The sequence below is a fragment of the Coenobita brevimanus genome, chromosome 65, assembly GCF_032717465.1.
Source record: "Coenobita brevimanus isolate Jiangsu-jjx chromosome 65, ASM3271746v2, whole genome shotgun sequence".
Lineage (NCBI taxonomy): Eukaryota > Metazoa > Arthropoda > Malacostraca > Decapoda > Coenobitidae > Coenobita > Coenobita brevimanus.
In genome coordinates, this window is record NC_137018.1 from 37285793 (window position 1) to 37302253 (window position 16461).

Genomic DNA, 16461 nt, shown 5'->3' on the forward strand with positions numbered 1-16461 from the left:
GCGCTCATCAGCATGGCTGCCCACGTGCTCACTTTTGTGGTGGTGCCCTACCTCCTGCAGGCTCTGCTGTTCTTCTTCTGCCTCTTCTTCGTGTGTGTGATGATGGCCCTGCCGCCCAAGAAGAGGAAACGTGTGGTTCTGACTGGAGAAGAAGAGGGAGATATTGGACAAGGTGGACGTGGGACGGTCGACGTCACGCATCCTCTGTGAATTCAACCTGGCCTGCTCTACATTGTTTGATATCAAGAAATCCCGCAACAAACTTTCCCAGTACATGGCTGACTTTGCATAGAAGACCAGATGCAGTGTGGATGGGAACGTTATGTACCCTCCCAGGTTTGCAGAAATTGACCGCTTCATGCTGATTTGGTATTGTCAACAACATGCTGCTGGTGTGCTGGTGCGTGATACGGAGCTGAAGGCTGCTGCTGAGAAGTTCGCAAGGCTCCACGACACCCCAGACTTCAAAGCATGCCAGGGTTGGCTCTTCGCTTTCAAGTTACAGCATGGACTTACCAACCGTAAACCCCACAGCGAAGCTCTGGAGGCCAGCGAGGATGGAGAAAAGGAGTTTCAGCAGAAGGTAAAGGGCTTGATCGACAGGGAAGGCCTCACTCTCGGTCAAGTCTACAGCGCTGACAAAACTGGTCTGTTCTATCACTCGCTGCCAATGAACACTCTAGCTGAGGAGAGGGAGATGCATGTACCTGGCCGCAAGCTCTCCAAGCAACGGATATCTGCTTTGTGTTGTGCTAATGCTAACAGCATGCATTGGCTCAAGCCCATTATTGTTGGCTGTGCAAAGCAGCCTCAGTGTCTTCGTGGGATGATGGATGTCCTTCCTGTTGTGTGGTACCATTCTGTGGAGGCTTGGTTCACAGCCAAGATCTTCAAAGACTGGTTTCACCAGCACTTCATCAAGGAGGTCATCCATTACCAGACAAAGACACTGGGAATCCCACATGACGAGGTAAAGGCCCTCCCTCTCCTGGACTGTGCACCTGCGCATCCGCTCGACAAGGAGTTGGTGGCTGAAAATGGCCGCATTAGGTGCATGTTTCCACCGCCTAATACGACTGCTCTCATCCAACCAATGGACCAAGGAGTAATTGTGGCAACAAAGAGGCTGTACTGTCAGAAGTTCCTGGACGAGGTGATGGTTGTTCTTGAGGACGAGGACGAGCGCAGGGAGGGACGGGACACGCAAGGCCAGCGGACTTTGGAAAACCTTCTCCGTTACAACATCGCCTACCATCTACAACTGGGCCAGTGCATGGAAGGATGTCTCTGTCAAGCCTCTGGAAAGTGGTTGGTCTCGTCTGCCTCTCGGAGCCGATATGGTGCACAATTTTCTAGGTTTTGACGTGGATGACTTCCATGCACATCTTAGTGTGGCTGGTGACAATGTTGATGTGGATGAAGTGTGTAAGTGGTTGGTTGATGACGAGGGTGATCCTGGGTATCAGATCATGTCTGATATCGAGATCGCATCCTCAGTTGCAGGTACAAGTACCCAGCTTGAAGATTCCGATGAGGAAAGCGACGATGATGCGGACTCCTCTCAGCATGCCACTACTTCAGCCATCCCCAAGCTGAGCACACTCCCTTACGGGATTATGGCGTCTGGCAATAGATAGATAAATAGAACTCGTCACAAGACCACACGGGAATTTACAGTGTTGTACAGTGTAAAGAACAGTGCACAGTATGAAGAAATTAGAATTCCAAGTGCAAAGACTTAGTGCAGAGTGCAACACAGGTTACATGAGAGTACTGTACAGTACAATTTAGCACAAGTGAGAAAAGAATGTGTAATGTTTAGAAATTAGAGTTCAGAGTGCAAAGACTTAAGTGTAGAGTGCAACACTGGTTAGAGGAAAGTTCGATAGAGCGCAAGTGGGAAAAGAATGCACAGTGTTAAGAAATTTGTGTTCAGAGTGCAAATGACTAAGTGCAGTGCAAGACTTGATGACTGTAGGTGCTTCAGGTGCACCTTTTTACTGTCAGAGTCTGAGAGGGGGTGGGTTATTCATCGAGATGGCCACGGACTTCTTATAAATACCCAGAAATGTTTAACCCCTTCTTTACCGACCGCTCCCCCAAATGTAAACGTTATGTTTACCCCCCATACCGACCTGATAGCTCCCCCTCCCGTAGTGTGAGGGGTAGTGTATATTTTTTGCCACGTCGAAACTATTCACTCTTTTTTATTTGTTCGTATACTGATGATCACATAAACCCAGCATGATGTTGGTAATAAAAAAAATATTATAAAATAAATCATTACGGTATATAAGTTTACATATCTTATGCTAAATTACTGTTACTACTGTACAGACTGGCTTGAAAAAAATGTTCTGCACAGATGGATGGCTTATTTATTTACCTTGTAAGCCAAGCATGAAGTATGTGGACACACGTGATGGTGATGACGACCTTGACCCACTTGTTGCCGAGAGTGCAGCGTCACTAAGCTCCCTACTATTTTCCTCCTCCTTCCTCACTCACATCAACTTCACTATCATTTTCAGGATCACAGTCATCTACTGACACATCAGACACTGTTGCATCATCATCTGATACCTCTAAATAAGTATCCTCATGAGGAATAAACTCGTCACTATCGGAATTTGCCAGAGATGCCATGAGAGAAAAATATCCTGTACACCCTCTCTCGTGGTCAAGTGCGTGGTAATCGACTCTCTCAAGCAGGCCAAGGGGTGTAAATTTTGCCGTATGTCAGCAGAAGATATAGTACGGTATCTGTAGTAGAAATTATAAATAAAATAATGATCGGTCTAAAAGAGGTTACATCACAGATGAGTGAGCAAGCCATTGGTGCCACCAAAGTAGTAAATTACCTTCTCTTGCTGAAAGATTTCCTCTTTTATTATCACGTTCTTTAACCCCCCCCCCATCCCGACGTTTTCTGGGCAGTGGTACGCCCCAGTCCCGACATTTTTGGACCTTTTTTTTTTATTTTTTTTTTTATTTTTTTTTTTTTAATACTCAAACATCCGCTTTTGGTGAGAAACATCGAAAATTCATAGAGAAATTGCTCACCTGGGGTTTAAAATACTCGATCCAGGTAGGAGTACCTCCATACCTTACAGGGTTTTCTATCAGGCTGGCTGCAAAGAAAACGAGTTCTGTGGGAGGATAACTATTCCAAACCACTCATAAATGGTATTTATTTATTTATTTATTTGGTACAAATTTATATGTAATACGAGAGTATATTGGTTTTCAAACGGTAATATAGGCATTATAAGCATTGTTTCATTCACTAACTCATCACCATTCCTGACCTTTGCCACATTACCTGATCATCATTTCTGACTGTTTCTTCCTCTAATGCTATGTAAACTTTGTCCTCCACATTGTCATCGATTGGGGAATCACTCAGGCCCTGAATGTCTTTATTGGCCAGGTCACTGGTAACAGGTGAATTGCCGAGACAATGACTTGCAGGGGGGAGGGAGAGGTTATGCGGTGTAAGGCATTGTCCCTGCTTGGCATCTTGTAGAGGAATAGAGGAAGGTGTCCCGTGTATACGTGCCAAAAATCACTCCCGAAAATTGAAAATTGTGCAAATTAGGGACCTTGCAATGTTGCCGTGTTAATTTACGTCTCCGGGATATGAGTGCACATCATGTGAGGACGTGAATTCACGTCTCCAGGACGGGGCAGATTAAGCCATACCAACGATTGTTTCGGGCATAATGGAAGAAACTTATCATACACAAAAGTGGAGTTAGCTTCCCAATTTCCCAACTAGAGCCCAGGTTAGGTTAAATTATTAGGTACCGTAAAACGCCATAACTTCGGACATTTTTTTATGTGTTTTAATGAATAACTCCTTGTAGAATGGTGCAATTTTATTCCTGTTGGTGTCATGTGGTAGCCAGGGAGAGTACCTACTAAATCCATATATTTAAAAAAATTCGCCAAGCTAAACTTGTGCTTTTTTTTTTCATTTTCAAGTGTCCGAAGTTAGGAACAAATTTCTTAACTTCGGACAGCTCTTCCAAACTTCGGACATCCATGTATTTTCCCTTTAAACATGAGAATGGTTAATGGGATCTATCTTTGGACACACTGGCCAAACTTCGGACACTTGAGAAGTTTTTAAAAAATGTAAAAAAAAATATTGGGCACTCGTGACCAGAGTTATACATATATATAGAGAAGTATCCCAGAATATCTTCTTTTTGGAGCTCGTAATTTCATATCACATTAAATTGCATCATATCACATTGTAGTGAGGTATTCTGGCCGTAAATAGAACTAAGAACTATTCACGAACTTTTTGAGATGAAAAAATAAAATAAAAATGCACTGCATATACCCAAAACTGTAAGAGGAACTGTCCTCATTTTCCTAAACAAAACTTCACTTAATTATCAAGTATCTACCTCATTGACTCAACAAATGCATACCGAAATAACATAATATGATGTTGAACATTTCTTACAGGTTCTAAAGACACACACACACACACACACACACAAATCAACAGACACACGCACACACTGGCACATGTTATGAAGGCACCATGGAACATATTAACTGTAGTACATCAGTACAAAAAACTATTCCTTAACTACCAGTATAAAATACTGTAACTAAATGTATAGTGTCACCTTTTTCTTTAAAATAAACCTCATTACTGGTTAAGGCACCTTATTGGGAATAACTTTGGTACTGGTAGTACTGACTATGGTATCTTACAGATCTATATCAAAATTATTATCGTTACTTAGGCCAAAGGTTCACATCTACATCAAAAATCATCCTTTGCTTTCGGTCAAGTGTTGGTTCTGGTAACGCCTTCAGTATATCCTCTTTGTCTGTGTCACTGCTGTCATCAACCATTGGATATACAAATGTGTGAGGTGTACCCTGAACGTGTTTGAGAAACCTGACATGTATTTCTGGTTTTACCTTAACAATGATAGCAATATAATGCCTATATCTGTCTTTGGTATCAAAGGGAACCCTCACAACTACCCAATCTGAGGGAACAACTTTATCCCCAATAATCTGGGTAGAGGTGACTGTCAGGGGAGATGCTTGTGCTTCATGGTTGGGTGCAGATGTGGAAGTGGAAGGCTGTGCTGCTATCTCTGCTGTATCCTCTTGTGGCTGCAGTGGCTGGGGTTGTGGATCATCAACTTCACACTCTTCATGCTGGCTCTCTCTGTTTCATTTTGTAGTGCCCTTGTAGTAATACTCATGCCCAGTGACACATTCAACCTTTTCTTTCGCCTTGGTTTCGCTATAGCTGGACTTGAGCTTGACTGACTGGTTCCATGCCTCATGTCCTTCAACAATTCCAACACTGAGCTGTCTAAGGCAGTACTGGTAGATGGTCCTGGTGTACCAGCATCAGCTGTATCTTGGATTGAATCTTCTGGAAGTCTTGAGATGGATTTCTGTGGATCAAGAGGATAAATGCCGCACTTCCTAAACCCACTACGTAGGTTGTCAGCAATGGTCCCTTAACTTTATCCACCAGTTCGGTCAGTAGTGCTGGGAAGCAGTCTTTAGGTAATGAAGCACTCAGCCTACCAACAGTAGTTTTCTTGAAGTTCTCGAGGATCTTACGCCAGTGCACTTTTAGAGGCCGGAACACAGCAACATCGAGAGGTTGTGTCAAGTGCGTGGAGTTAGGTGGTAAGAGAAGAAAGGAGATATTATGTTTCTCACATGACTCAATAACACTGGGTGATACATGGCTTGCCAAGTTGTCTCCTATAATGACAACTCTACCTGTCTTGCATTTAGCATAGGGGAGGATAATTTTGTGGAACCAGTCATCGAATGAACACGAGTCGAACCATCCACTGGGGGACCTATTGTATAGTGTTCCAGCAGGGCCCCCTTCAGTCCAGGTATCGTAAAGTTGGATAGCTTTATACACCACATATTGAGGGAGTAACACACCAGATGCAGTTCCAGAGAACATAATAGATATTGAGGATTTTGTTGCGTTCATGATTCTCTCTGGATATTTAGTGCCCCGCCTCACTATGACTTTCTTTTTACCTGGATCATCAGTAAGATTGGTCTCATCAAAATTTATTATGTTCTCTGGAGGCACACCTTCTAGTGATTTTTTCAGGTTACTGTAGAACTCAGCTAGCATGGCTCTTGTCACTCTGGCTCTGTCAGTCTTTATATTCTGGGACAATCGTCTACTAAGGGTTTGTTTGTGGTGCTTGAAGAAGGAATGGGCCCATTTAACACCAGGTACATTGTTACTGAATCGTGACACAACAACCCCTCGTTTGTCTAAATATGCTTTCACTAACATCCTCAAGTCCAAATTGTCGAGTGAGAATCCCCATTCTGCCAATGTGAGGATTCTCTGACACACCAGTAACCCTTCATCATGGCTCAATGAAGTATTACGTCCCACTTGTTTGCAATGTTTTTGTATCAGGTAATCATGTAATGTGCTCTTTTTTAATTTATATTTTTCAGCTGCTTTGCGCACACTCATGTTCTTGTTATTTATGTCATCTTTAGCCTTTTCCAGGGCACTTTTGGACACTTTACTTGTGTAGGCTTTTTTCCTCTTTATAGGAGATTTCGCTGTTTTAGCCATGTTTTTCTGTTTTTATAATTAGCATCACTTTACCATTAATATTATTGTCTGTCCGAAGTTTGGACTTTATTTGGCTCAAATAATTTGTCTGTCCGAAGTTAGGAATTTTTTCTGCAAAATAAAGAAGTATTCATTAAAGCAGGCATAGCAAGATTATCCATGCATACATTTTGAAACAGTTTACTTCCCAGTACTTACAGCACTTTTCTACATATAATCGTACTGTTCACTTTTTTACAATTGAAACTGTTTGTTCTGTGTGAACAAAGTTTTGCAGGGTAAGAAAATTCAGTTATTTTTTCCAATGGATTCACGAATTTTTTTCACCCACACATATTCAAGCTAGTTTAATAGGATTAATACATAATAGTCTTAGAGGATTACCCTACCTACCCGCATCATTATTTTTTGCAAATATCGCACTCTCTTCCAATAAACTTGAATTATTACATTTTTTTGCGAAATGTCCGAAGTTTGGACGCCGTCCGAAGTTATGGCGTTTTACGGTAGTTAAGCAAGGTTAGGCTAGGTCAGGCGGATCGGTTGCCTCACCAAACTCCATCCTACCACCCTTGTAATCGAGTTGTGAGCAGGAGGTGTGGGTAGGGGCAGGGTGAGCAGACTCTCTCTGGTTTACCATGCTTCGCTCCCTAGCTACTGGATGCTTCCTGTTTAAACCAGAGCTATTATACAGATAATTCTATGTATTACTGTACCACTGAACCATTCGGTCATGGCCTGGATATACCGAAAGCTGGATAATCTGAACCTGGATAATCGAACTTCCACTGTATACAGTGAGTCCTCAAAATACAAAAACCCGAAGTACGAATTTTCAGCGATACGAAATCGATTAATATAGGACAAATTCCACAGTACGAAAATATGTCTCGATGATATGAAAATCGATACTCGATATGAAAGGAAATGCAGAGATTGCCCAATTATCCAGACTATATGATGTGAAGAAGGGCCTGAATAGTCTGAAATCACGATTAATCTGGTGGAAACAAAACACAAGTACTGTTAGATTGATTTATTTACCGGTAAATGTTCAGTGAAAGACACAACCATCTTCCCAGTTCAGTCTGAAGAAAATTTACATCAGGCGAAATTCGGGCCCTGCTGTGGATGTCACTGATTGCACTGCGTGGTTGACCCTTGTGCCATGTGGTGCGGTGAGGATCTGTCCCTTTTCCCCTTTGGGGTTAAGATGCGAATGAGTGTGTTTGAGTGGATGAGTAAATTGGGAGTGTGTCTTCCTGTCTCGGCTACCTCCCTTTCCTTGGGGAAAGCAGCCTAGATATATATATATATATACAGTCAAGTTGCCTAAAGTGCGGCTAATTGGTTCTGGACCACGCCTATTCCATAGAAAACCGTGCCATACGGATAACTAAACCTATGGGAAAATTGGAATTTGGTTCTGGACGTTCGGCCAAAGTCCCCCTTTTCACACCACTTTTCCTCATTTTTCCTTACTTTACACATGCACACAATCAAGCAGTCAGTCAATGCATGTATTACAAGTAACAGTAGGCATAAAAAACGGGAGGGTGATCAGCTTTGTTTCTACTTGGGCAATACCATGCACTGCAGATTGAGCGAAAAAATGCTCGGCCAAGTAGACACAGATCAGCTGACCAAGCAAAACATTAAAGATGGCGGAGGCTGCCTGGTCAAGCACTGATTGAAGAAGTTTATTTGATAAAGTTTGTTTGCTCAAGTGTCAACAAAACTCACATTTAACACATTAATAATCATTCTTATATACGTGATGATGATGATGATGATGATGGGAGGCATTATACTTATTCTTAGCTCGGAGATGGGTGCTTCGTCACAAACCCGTTCATAGCGGTTTTACGAACAAACTTGTAAACTAGCCACAATACCCAAAGAATCTTTAATGTTTCATTACTTAACACAAGGAATTTGGTGAAGTTTAACATCCCCATAAGAGAGAAAGAAGTCTGCAGTTGGAGCACTTTTAGTATGGAGGTGAAGTGGTCGCCATCTTCTTTGTTTACAAACAAGGGAGCGTGCCTCCAGGGGAATTTGCCCGCGTGTTTCAAATCTTGCCACACCTGCGCCATAGATAGTTTATGCGCGTTGTTCATTTTGGGGGAGGTCTGGTACCTTGCCATGTCTCATAAAACTGTGGCATAGAAGTCCGTGCCATAGGCGTCTGTATATATCTATATCTGTCTAGCTATCCATCTATCTCTCTCTATATATACAGTAAATATATATATATATATATATATATATATATACAGTACCCTCGCGTCCAGCACGCGTTAGTCCAGCACGATTCGAGTCCAGCACGGTGAGCAGTTAATTAGTATTATTTAATACAATTTAATTACTGCAACACGAGTGTGTTAGCATAACACGCACAGAGCTCCGAGAAGTGGGCCAAATCCGCAGAGTTCACTCTAGCACGATCACCCCCGGTCCAACACGGCCATACTGGACATTCCCATGATGATGATAGCCAATGAAAAACTTCTGATCAAGTAGCCTTCCCCGCCCGCTATCGTGACGTAATCATGATGCCGCCCAATCAAAAACGCTTCTGGTGTCACATGATGTTTTGTTTACATTTCTCCCGCCACAGAGCCACTCAGTCGCATAATTGCATTGGAAGGTGCTTTTTTCTTGCTGCATTTTCTGCCCTTGTTACTGCATTTTACCCTGTTCACGATGCCTAGGAAGCCTTCTGAGAACCCCAAGAAGCGTCGGCACCTCCCTCAGGCCACCAAGCTAGAAAGCATCGAGAGGAAGAAGAAAGGGGAGAGGAAAGTTGACATTGCCAAGGCCTACGACATGAATGAAGCCAACGTGATCATAATAAAAAACTTAAGACAAGATCCTGGCAGCCGAAGGCTATCACACGGCACTTCATACCAGGTGTGCCGAGGATGCGATGGTAAATCGGAACTGTAACGTGGTAAAATTGCCGACGATACCACGGGCATTTGGAATTCATCTGGATGGATTCCTGCTGAGCATACGATGGGGAAAACAGTGTGACCAAAACCCAGGTGACTCGACAGAGAATGTATCATACTACAGCATTGAACATTTAGCCTGACACTGAATACATATTAATATTTTAGAATAAATATCAATCGTTTTGAAACCCTTCTCATCGGCGTGCATACCAGTTTACAAACAAAGTTGCTTCTCCTTATTCTCTACCGAGTCAGCGACAGCGATCACTTTCCACAGTCACGAGACGGGGCTGTGGCAACAGCGTGCACTTTGCCGAGGATTACAGGGCTAGGACAGGCAGAAGCAGGACCTTCCATGGCTGTGGACGAAGATAGTGATTCTGAGTGTGATTTTGAAGCATTTATGAGGGAGGTTTGATTTCGAAGGATTTATGAGGGAGGTTGAGGAGGAGCAACAGCCATTACCCGCTAGTGACGCCAGCAGCCATCCTCCGGGGACCCAGTAGGGCTAACTACAGCCTTGGATACCACCTTCCATTCCCAGCAAGCCCACCAACACTATCCTAAAAGGTTAGTTATCATTCATAGCACAGTACCATTTATTATAATTACAATAGTACCAATATATGTATAAGTATATGGTAGGTATTTAGGGTGACTTTTCCGAGGGTTGCTGACATAATTCATTTTTCCCCATAAGCTCTATTGTTAGTCCAACACGTTTTTGGTCCAACACGTGACCCATGCATGACGATATTACCGTGCTGGACGCGAGGGTACTGTATGTATATATATATATACAGTAATCCCCGTACTATCCGGATGCCCACTTTCCGGACATCCCCACATACCGGACATTATCGTCCCGGGATCCAATATTCCCAAAATGGTCCGAAAACCGCAAAAAAAATTGAAAAAAATCCGACTTTTTCCCGCCCGTAATTTGAACTTGGCGCGCGCAGCACGGGACAGCTTTGTTTTGGTGCGTCCTTCCTCTGACGTCCTCTAGAGCGCCCCTGCATCCTCCCCACTTACCACCTGTCTCTTGTCGCGAGTTCACGATCGTCGTCATGGCTGCCCACATGCTCGCTTTCGTGGTGGTGCCTTACCTGCTGCAGGCTCTCCTTCTGCTCTCGTGCCTCTCCTTCATGTGTGTGATGATGGCCCTTCCTCCTGAGAAGAGGAAGAGAGTGGTTTTGACTCTGGAGAAGAAGAGGGAGATATTGGAGAAAGTGGATGCGGGATGGTCTTCATCACGCATCCTTCGTGAGTTCAACCTGGCCCGATCTAGTTTGTTTGATATTAAGAGATCCCGAGACAAACTCATGCGGTACACGGCTGACTTCTCGTTGAAAAGCAAACGCAACGTGGAGAGGAAGATGATGTTTACTCCCAAGTATGCTGAAGTCAACCGCTTCACGTTGATTTGGTATCGACAGCAGCATGGTGCTGGTGTGATGGTGCGTGGGATGGAGCTGAAGGCTGCTGCTGAGAAGTTCGCCAGGCTTCACGACGCCCTAGACTTCAAGGCATCCGAGGGTTGGCTCTTCGCGTTCAAGTTACGACATGACCTTACCAACCGTAAGTCTCATGGCGAAGCTTTGGATGCTAACGAGGATGGAGTAGAGGGAGTTTCGGCACAAGGTGAAGGGCTTGATCGACAGGGAGGGCCTCACACTTGGTCAAGTCTACAACGCTGACGAAACTGGTTTATTCTATCGCTCTTTGCCAATGAACACTCTAGCCAAGGAGATGGAGAAGTGCGTACCTGGCTGCAAGCTCTCCAAGCAAAGGATATCTGCTTTGTGTTGTGCTAATGCTAACGACATGCACCGGCTTAAGCCCGTTAGCGTTGTCCGTGCAAAGCAGCCTCGGTGTCTTCGTGGCGTGATGGATGTCCTTCCTGTCGCTTGGTACCATTCCTTGAAGGCATGGGTCACAGCCCACATCTTCAAAGACTGGTTCCACCGCCATTTCGTCAAGGAGGTCATACATTACCAGACGGAGAAACTGGGAATCCCACGTGACCAGGTAAAGGCCCTCCTTCTCCTCGACAATGCACCTGCCCACCTGTGCGACAAGGACTTGGTGGCTGAGAATGGCCACATTAGGTGCATGTTTATGCCGCCTAATACTACTGCTCTCATCCAACCAATGGACCAAGGAGTAATCGTGGCAACGAAGCAGCTATACCAACGGAAGTTCCTGAACGTGGTTGTTCACGAGGATGAGCGCAGGGAGGGACGGGACACGCGAGGCCAGCGGTCTTTGGAAAACCTTCGCTGCTACAACATGAAGTCTGCCATTTACAACTGGGCCAGTGGAAGGAAGTCCCTGTCAAGACTCTAGAAAATGGTTGGTCTCGTCTGCTTTTCAGAACGGATGTGGAGCACGATTTCCTAGGTTTCGACATGGATGACTTCCATGCACGTCTACGTGCGCATGGGGACTATGTTGATGTGGACGAAGTGCATGAGTGGTTGGATGACGACAAGGGCGATCCTGGGTATCAGACCCTGTCTGATATCGAGATCGCATCTTCAGTTGCAGGTGTCAGTACCCAACTTGATGATTCCGACGACGACGATGATGCGGACTCCTCTCAGCATGACACAACTCTAGCCATCCCCAAGCTGAGTACACTCCGGGAACACCTAGAGTTCGTTCTGGACTACCTGGAACACCCGGACTGCGACAGGGAGATGGGGCCCTTGGGACTTGTGGAGGAAGTGCGTGCTTTCAGGCAGCACATCATTAATCGTCAGAATCGTCGTTCCTTGTGTCAATCAACGATTGACAGCTTTTTCAGGCCCGTGACCCCCGCTGTGCCCAGCCCTGGCTCCACTCCGTTGCCTCCCCAAGACAGGCCCTCATGCTCCGAGCCACAGCCCAGCACATCAGCCACGGTGGAGTCACCGCTCGACTTGAGTTTGCGCCTGTCTTCAGAGTCATCTGCAGTGGGTACGCCATCACCACGACCCAGCGACGCACCCCTAGGTGACCTGCATGTGCTACTCTCAGACTCTGACAGTGAATAGATGCCAAGAACTTCTCCACTAGACAACACAGGAATTTACAGTGTTGTGCAGTGAAAAAAACAGTGCATAGTGTTAAGGAATTTGAGTTCTAAGTGAAAAGACAAAGATTTAATGGACTGTAAATTTAACGTAAATTAACTTCAGTGTGTTTTGTGTAGAAAATGGTTTCAAGAGTGGAAAGACTTAAAGTGCAGAGTGCAACACTTATTTCATTAAGGGACAATGGAGCGCAAGTAAGACGAGAGTGTGCAGTGTTAAGAGAATGGAATTCTGAGTGCAAATGACTAAGTTCTGTGCAAGACTTCATGAACAGTGCGCTACAAGTGCTTCAGGAAATCCTTCTTACTGTCAGAGATGGCCAGGGACTGGCTGTAAGTACCCAGTATGTTTCATAATGTACTGTACTGTATTTTCCATACTGTACTTACCTCTAACCTCATTTCACCCTTTTATGTCCCTTATTGGTGTGAATAGGGTATTAGGTGCTATGCATGTGCAGTAGGGAGGTATTTTTCTGAGTTGGGTCCATAAGTACCAGTCCAGGAGTCAGGGACTTGTTCTAAGTACCCAGAATGTTTAATATTGTATAAGCTCACCTCTAAACCCTAATTTTATGATTCTTTTGCATTTATTTCAGTCTTTTATGTCCCTTATTGGTGTGATTTGGGTCTTAAATAGGTGCTATGCATGTCCAGATGGAGTTGTATAGGTGTTTTTCTGAGTTAGGGTCCATAAGTACAAGTCCAGGAGGCTGGTGCCCACTATCCGGACAAGACCACTTTCCAGACATGCCTTTGGCTCTATTGCGTTGGATAGTGGAGGGATTACTGCTATATATAACTCAATCCTCGTAAACCGCGGCAGTTTGGGTCTGGACCACTGCCGTGGTTTACAAAATCCGTGGTTTATAAATAATAACTCTTATGTGGATAATTAATTAGGGTCTGGACTTTGGCCAACCACCCCCCAAAGCACCCTACCTACACCTATCTAGGCACCATCAAACACAGACATAAAAATTTAGGAATATTCAGTGCATGTATTTAATAGAAATAAGCAATGTTAAGGGATCTCACCTTAATCCTATGACGATATTGCTTAAGTGAATGAATTGGGGTGGTGTTGGGAAGAATTTAGAACCTCTCAGCATGAGGAGGGGGTGCTCCCTCATGCTGTTCTCCCTTCTCCAGCTCCTCAGCCTCCCTCAGGAAGCCCTCAAAGTCTGCCTCAGAGATGACTGATGCTTGATGATGACGGTTGTTGGGTCGCGGTTATCAAATTGAATGCCGCAGTTTACAATTCTCCTCGGAAAAGCCCACTTGGGTGCCTAGATCTGCGATTTTCGTGACTTAATAGTGATTTAAGGTTGCCAGCAGTCTTACGGCCACCTAGCCGTGATTTATGAACACGCGATTTACGAGGATTGAGTGTATGTATATACAGATGTATAAATACACACACCTCAGGGTTAAGGGACTGAACAGGGAGTCTGCAGTGGATTGTGCAGCATGGAGAGCTGCCATTAGGTGACCCAGGCCGACACATGCAAGAATGTTGGAGCCTTTAAAAACGAAAACGAAAATGAAACACACACACACACACACACACACACACACACACACACACAAAGTATTTAGTAGTAATACAGAATGCATTTTTTATTTTTATAGAGTTTCATGCTGTTACATAACTTGTACAACATACCTCTTGGACAAAAACATCTATTGTAAAGTACTAAGGTATCAGAATCCTCCTCCTCCTCCTCCTCCTCATCATCATCATCATCATCATCATCATCATCATCATCATCATCATCACCATCATCATCATCATCATCATCATCATCATCATCATCATCACCACACCACCACCACCACCACCATCACTATCATCATCACTCTCATCGTCATCATCATCATCATCATCATCATCATCATCGTCGTCGTCGTCGTCACCATCACCATCATCGCCGCTGCCCCATGAGGAGCGCAGAAGCCCAGGGGTAGGCAAGCTGGTTCTGATACTTAAGATGAGAGTGACCAGCTTCACTCATCCCTGAGTGGCATTTTGTGAGCAGTAAACCCCAGTCACCCCTTGGATATAAACCTGCACAGGCTCAATCCAATTGGAATGCATTAATTACCTATTAAGCCACCAGGCTTTTCAATTTGGTTATATGGTTACCACCCAGCATAGTGAATGGTTTCCTGGTGTACAGGAATCCATTTGGCGTGAATGATAATAGAGGACAAAATCCCCCACCCCCATATTTCTCCACTCTTTACCTTTGCTTGGTAGCCTTTTCCCTTCACAGCATTTCTGATTTACCACTTCATTCCCTTGATAGTCCATTTAATATCAGTGACATGATATATATGACATGCCTGTGTTCATTGTGGTGATTTATATGCTGTGTATATATTTTTTGCTTTTGCCTTTTCATTAGTTGAAGGAGCTTTCTGCTCATCCCTCCATATGATACCAAACAGTGTCCTTTCTGCTTTGTTACATGTTTGTAAATACCGTTTTCATTGTGCCTGTATTGATTGTTGCTTGAAAAAATACGAAGATGATAATAATTGTTACGTTCATGGGCTTTATATCAGCTTCATAATTGCTTGAACTGTATATAATTAGCCCATACTCTGGTGAAGAGAACAACTACAGCAGTATTTCTGCATGAAGTAACAGCTAGTTGGTGTGTTCTGTGGACTTGTGTAAAGAGCCCATGTACAGTACTTTCATTAATATTAAACCCAGGATTGTGAAGGGATAGGCAAGCCCCCAGTTTCTGACTATCTTGTTCAGAACATTTGTGAAGGTTACATATAGGTAGCATGCATCCCATGTTACAGGGCACATTAAGCAGCAAGTATAAAAGCGAAATACACCTTATTCTCATCATGGGTTTCACAAAATGATTCATTTTGTGGGTATATTTATACCCTCATTATCAAAGATTGAATCCACAAAACCAGGGAGCCTTTTTTTTTTTTTTTTTTTTTTTTTTTTTTTTTTTAAGCATAGCTTGTACTTTTCAAACTGCAGGAGTTGGTTATTCCTTGATTAAAGTATGAAAGACCTTTCATAAGTTCAAAATATCATTTCATACTGTAACAGCAAGAAGAAACTTAGATTGATTGAAGTGGTTAATAAAAGTTGATTGAAGTTGTCATTAATCTTAACCATGGATTTCATGAACAGAATCATGAGCGGCAGTGTTGTGGTGATGCACCGCCCTCGCCAGCTGTGCCGTCACCAGACCCAGAGCCAGTGGAGGAGGACCCACAGCCAGATGCTCAGGTGTGTTATGATGCAGTGTCGCATCACTACATTTAGTTCTCATTAGAAGTCAGGGATATATCTTGAATATTGGAAGAATATTGAAACTTTTTCTATGCAGTGGGTGATATAAATTGGGGAAACTGGCAAACGAACTTTAGTTTTAGCAATAGAATTTTTAACTGTAGCCGCCTGTAGCATGCATGTTGGATGGGACATCTGTGGTAAGGGAGATCGGAAAACATATGCCTCTATCACCTCATGAATTTTCATGTAAACTTACACCATACCTGACTATTCATCAAACAAACATGTGCCATTATGAAGCACAGAAAGTTCTGGACATTAGTTGAGATTCTGGAAAGTACATTGCTTGCTTCCAGACATTCCTTTTGAGAGGCACATCACAGCTTAGGGGGTTATTAACAGTTTTTCTGTTTTTTTCTGAACAGAGAGAGAGAGAGAGAGAGATACCCCTCCCACCAACTGATCTAACGGTTGAATATTTTAATTTGCCCTGTGAACTTGACCTTCAGCAAATTACTCACATCTTGCTTCATTCTTACCTAACCCT

At 43.7% G+C, this 16461-nt stretch overlaps 1 protein-coding gene across 1 annotated transcript in view; it reads left to right on the forward strand.

The window, feature by feature from the left end:
* Nucleotides 1-16461, forward strand: part of ova (ovaries absent) — a 425539-nt gene that overhangs the window by 301170 nt on the left and 107908 nt on the right. Inside the window, exon 6 of the mRNA XM_080276474.1 lies at nt 15810-15908. Within this exon, the coding sequence (XP_080132600.1) occupies nt 15810-15908 (99 nt within the window). The remainder of the gene's footprint in view (nt 1-15809; nt 15909-16461) is intronic.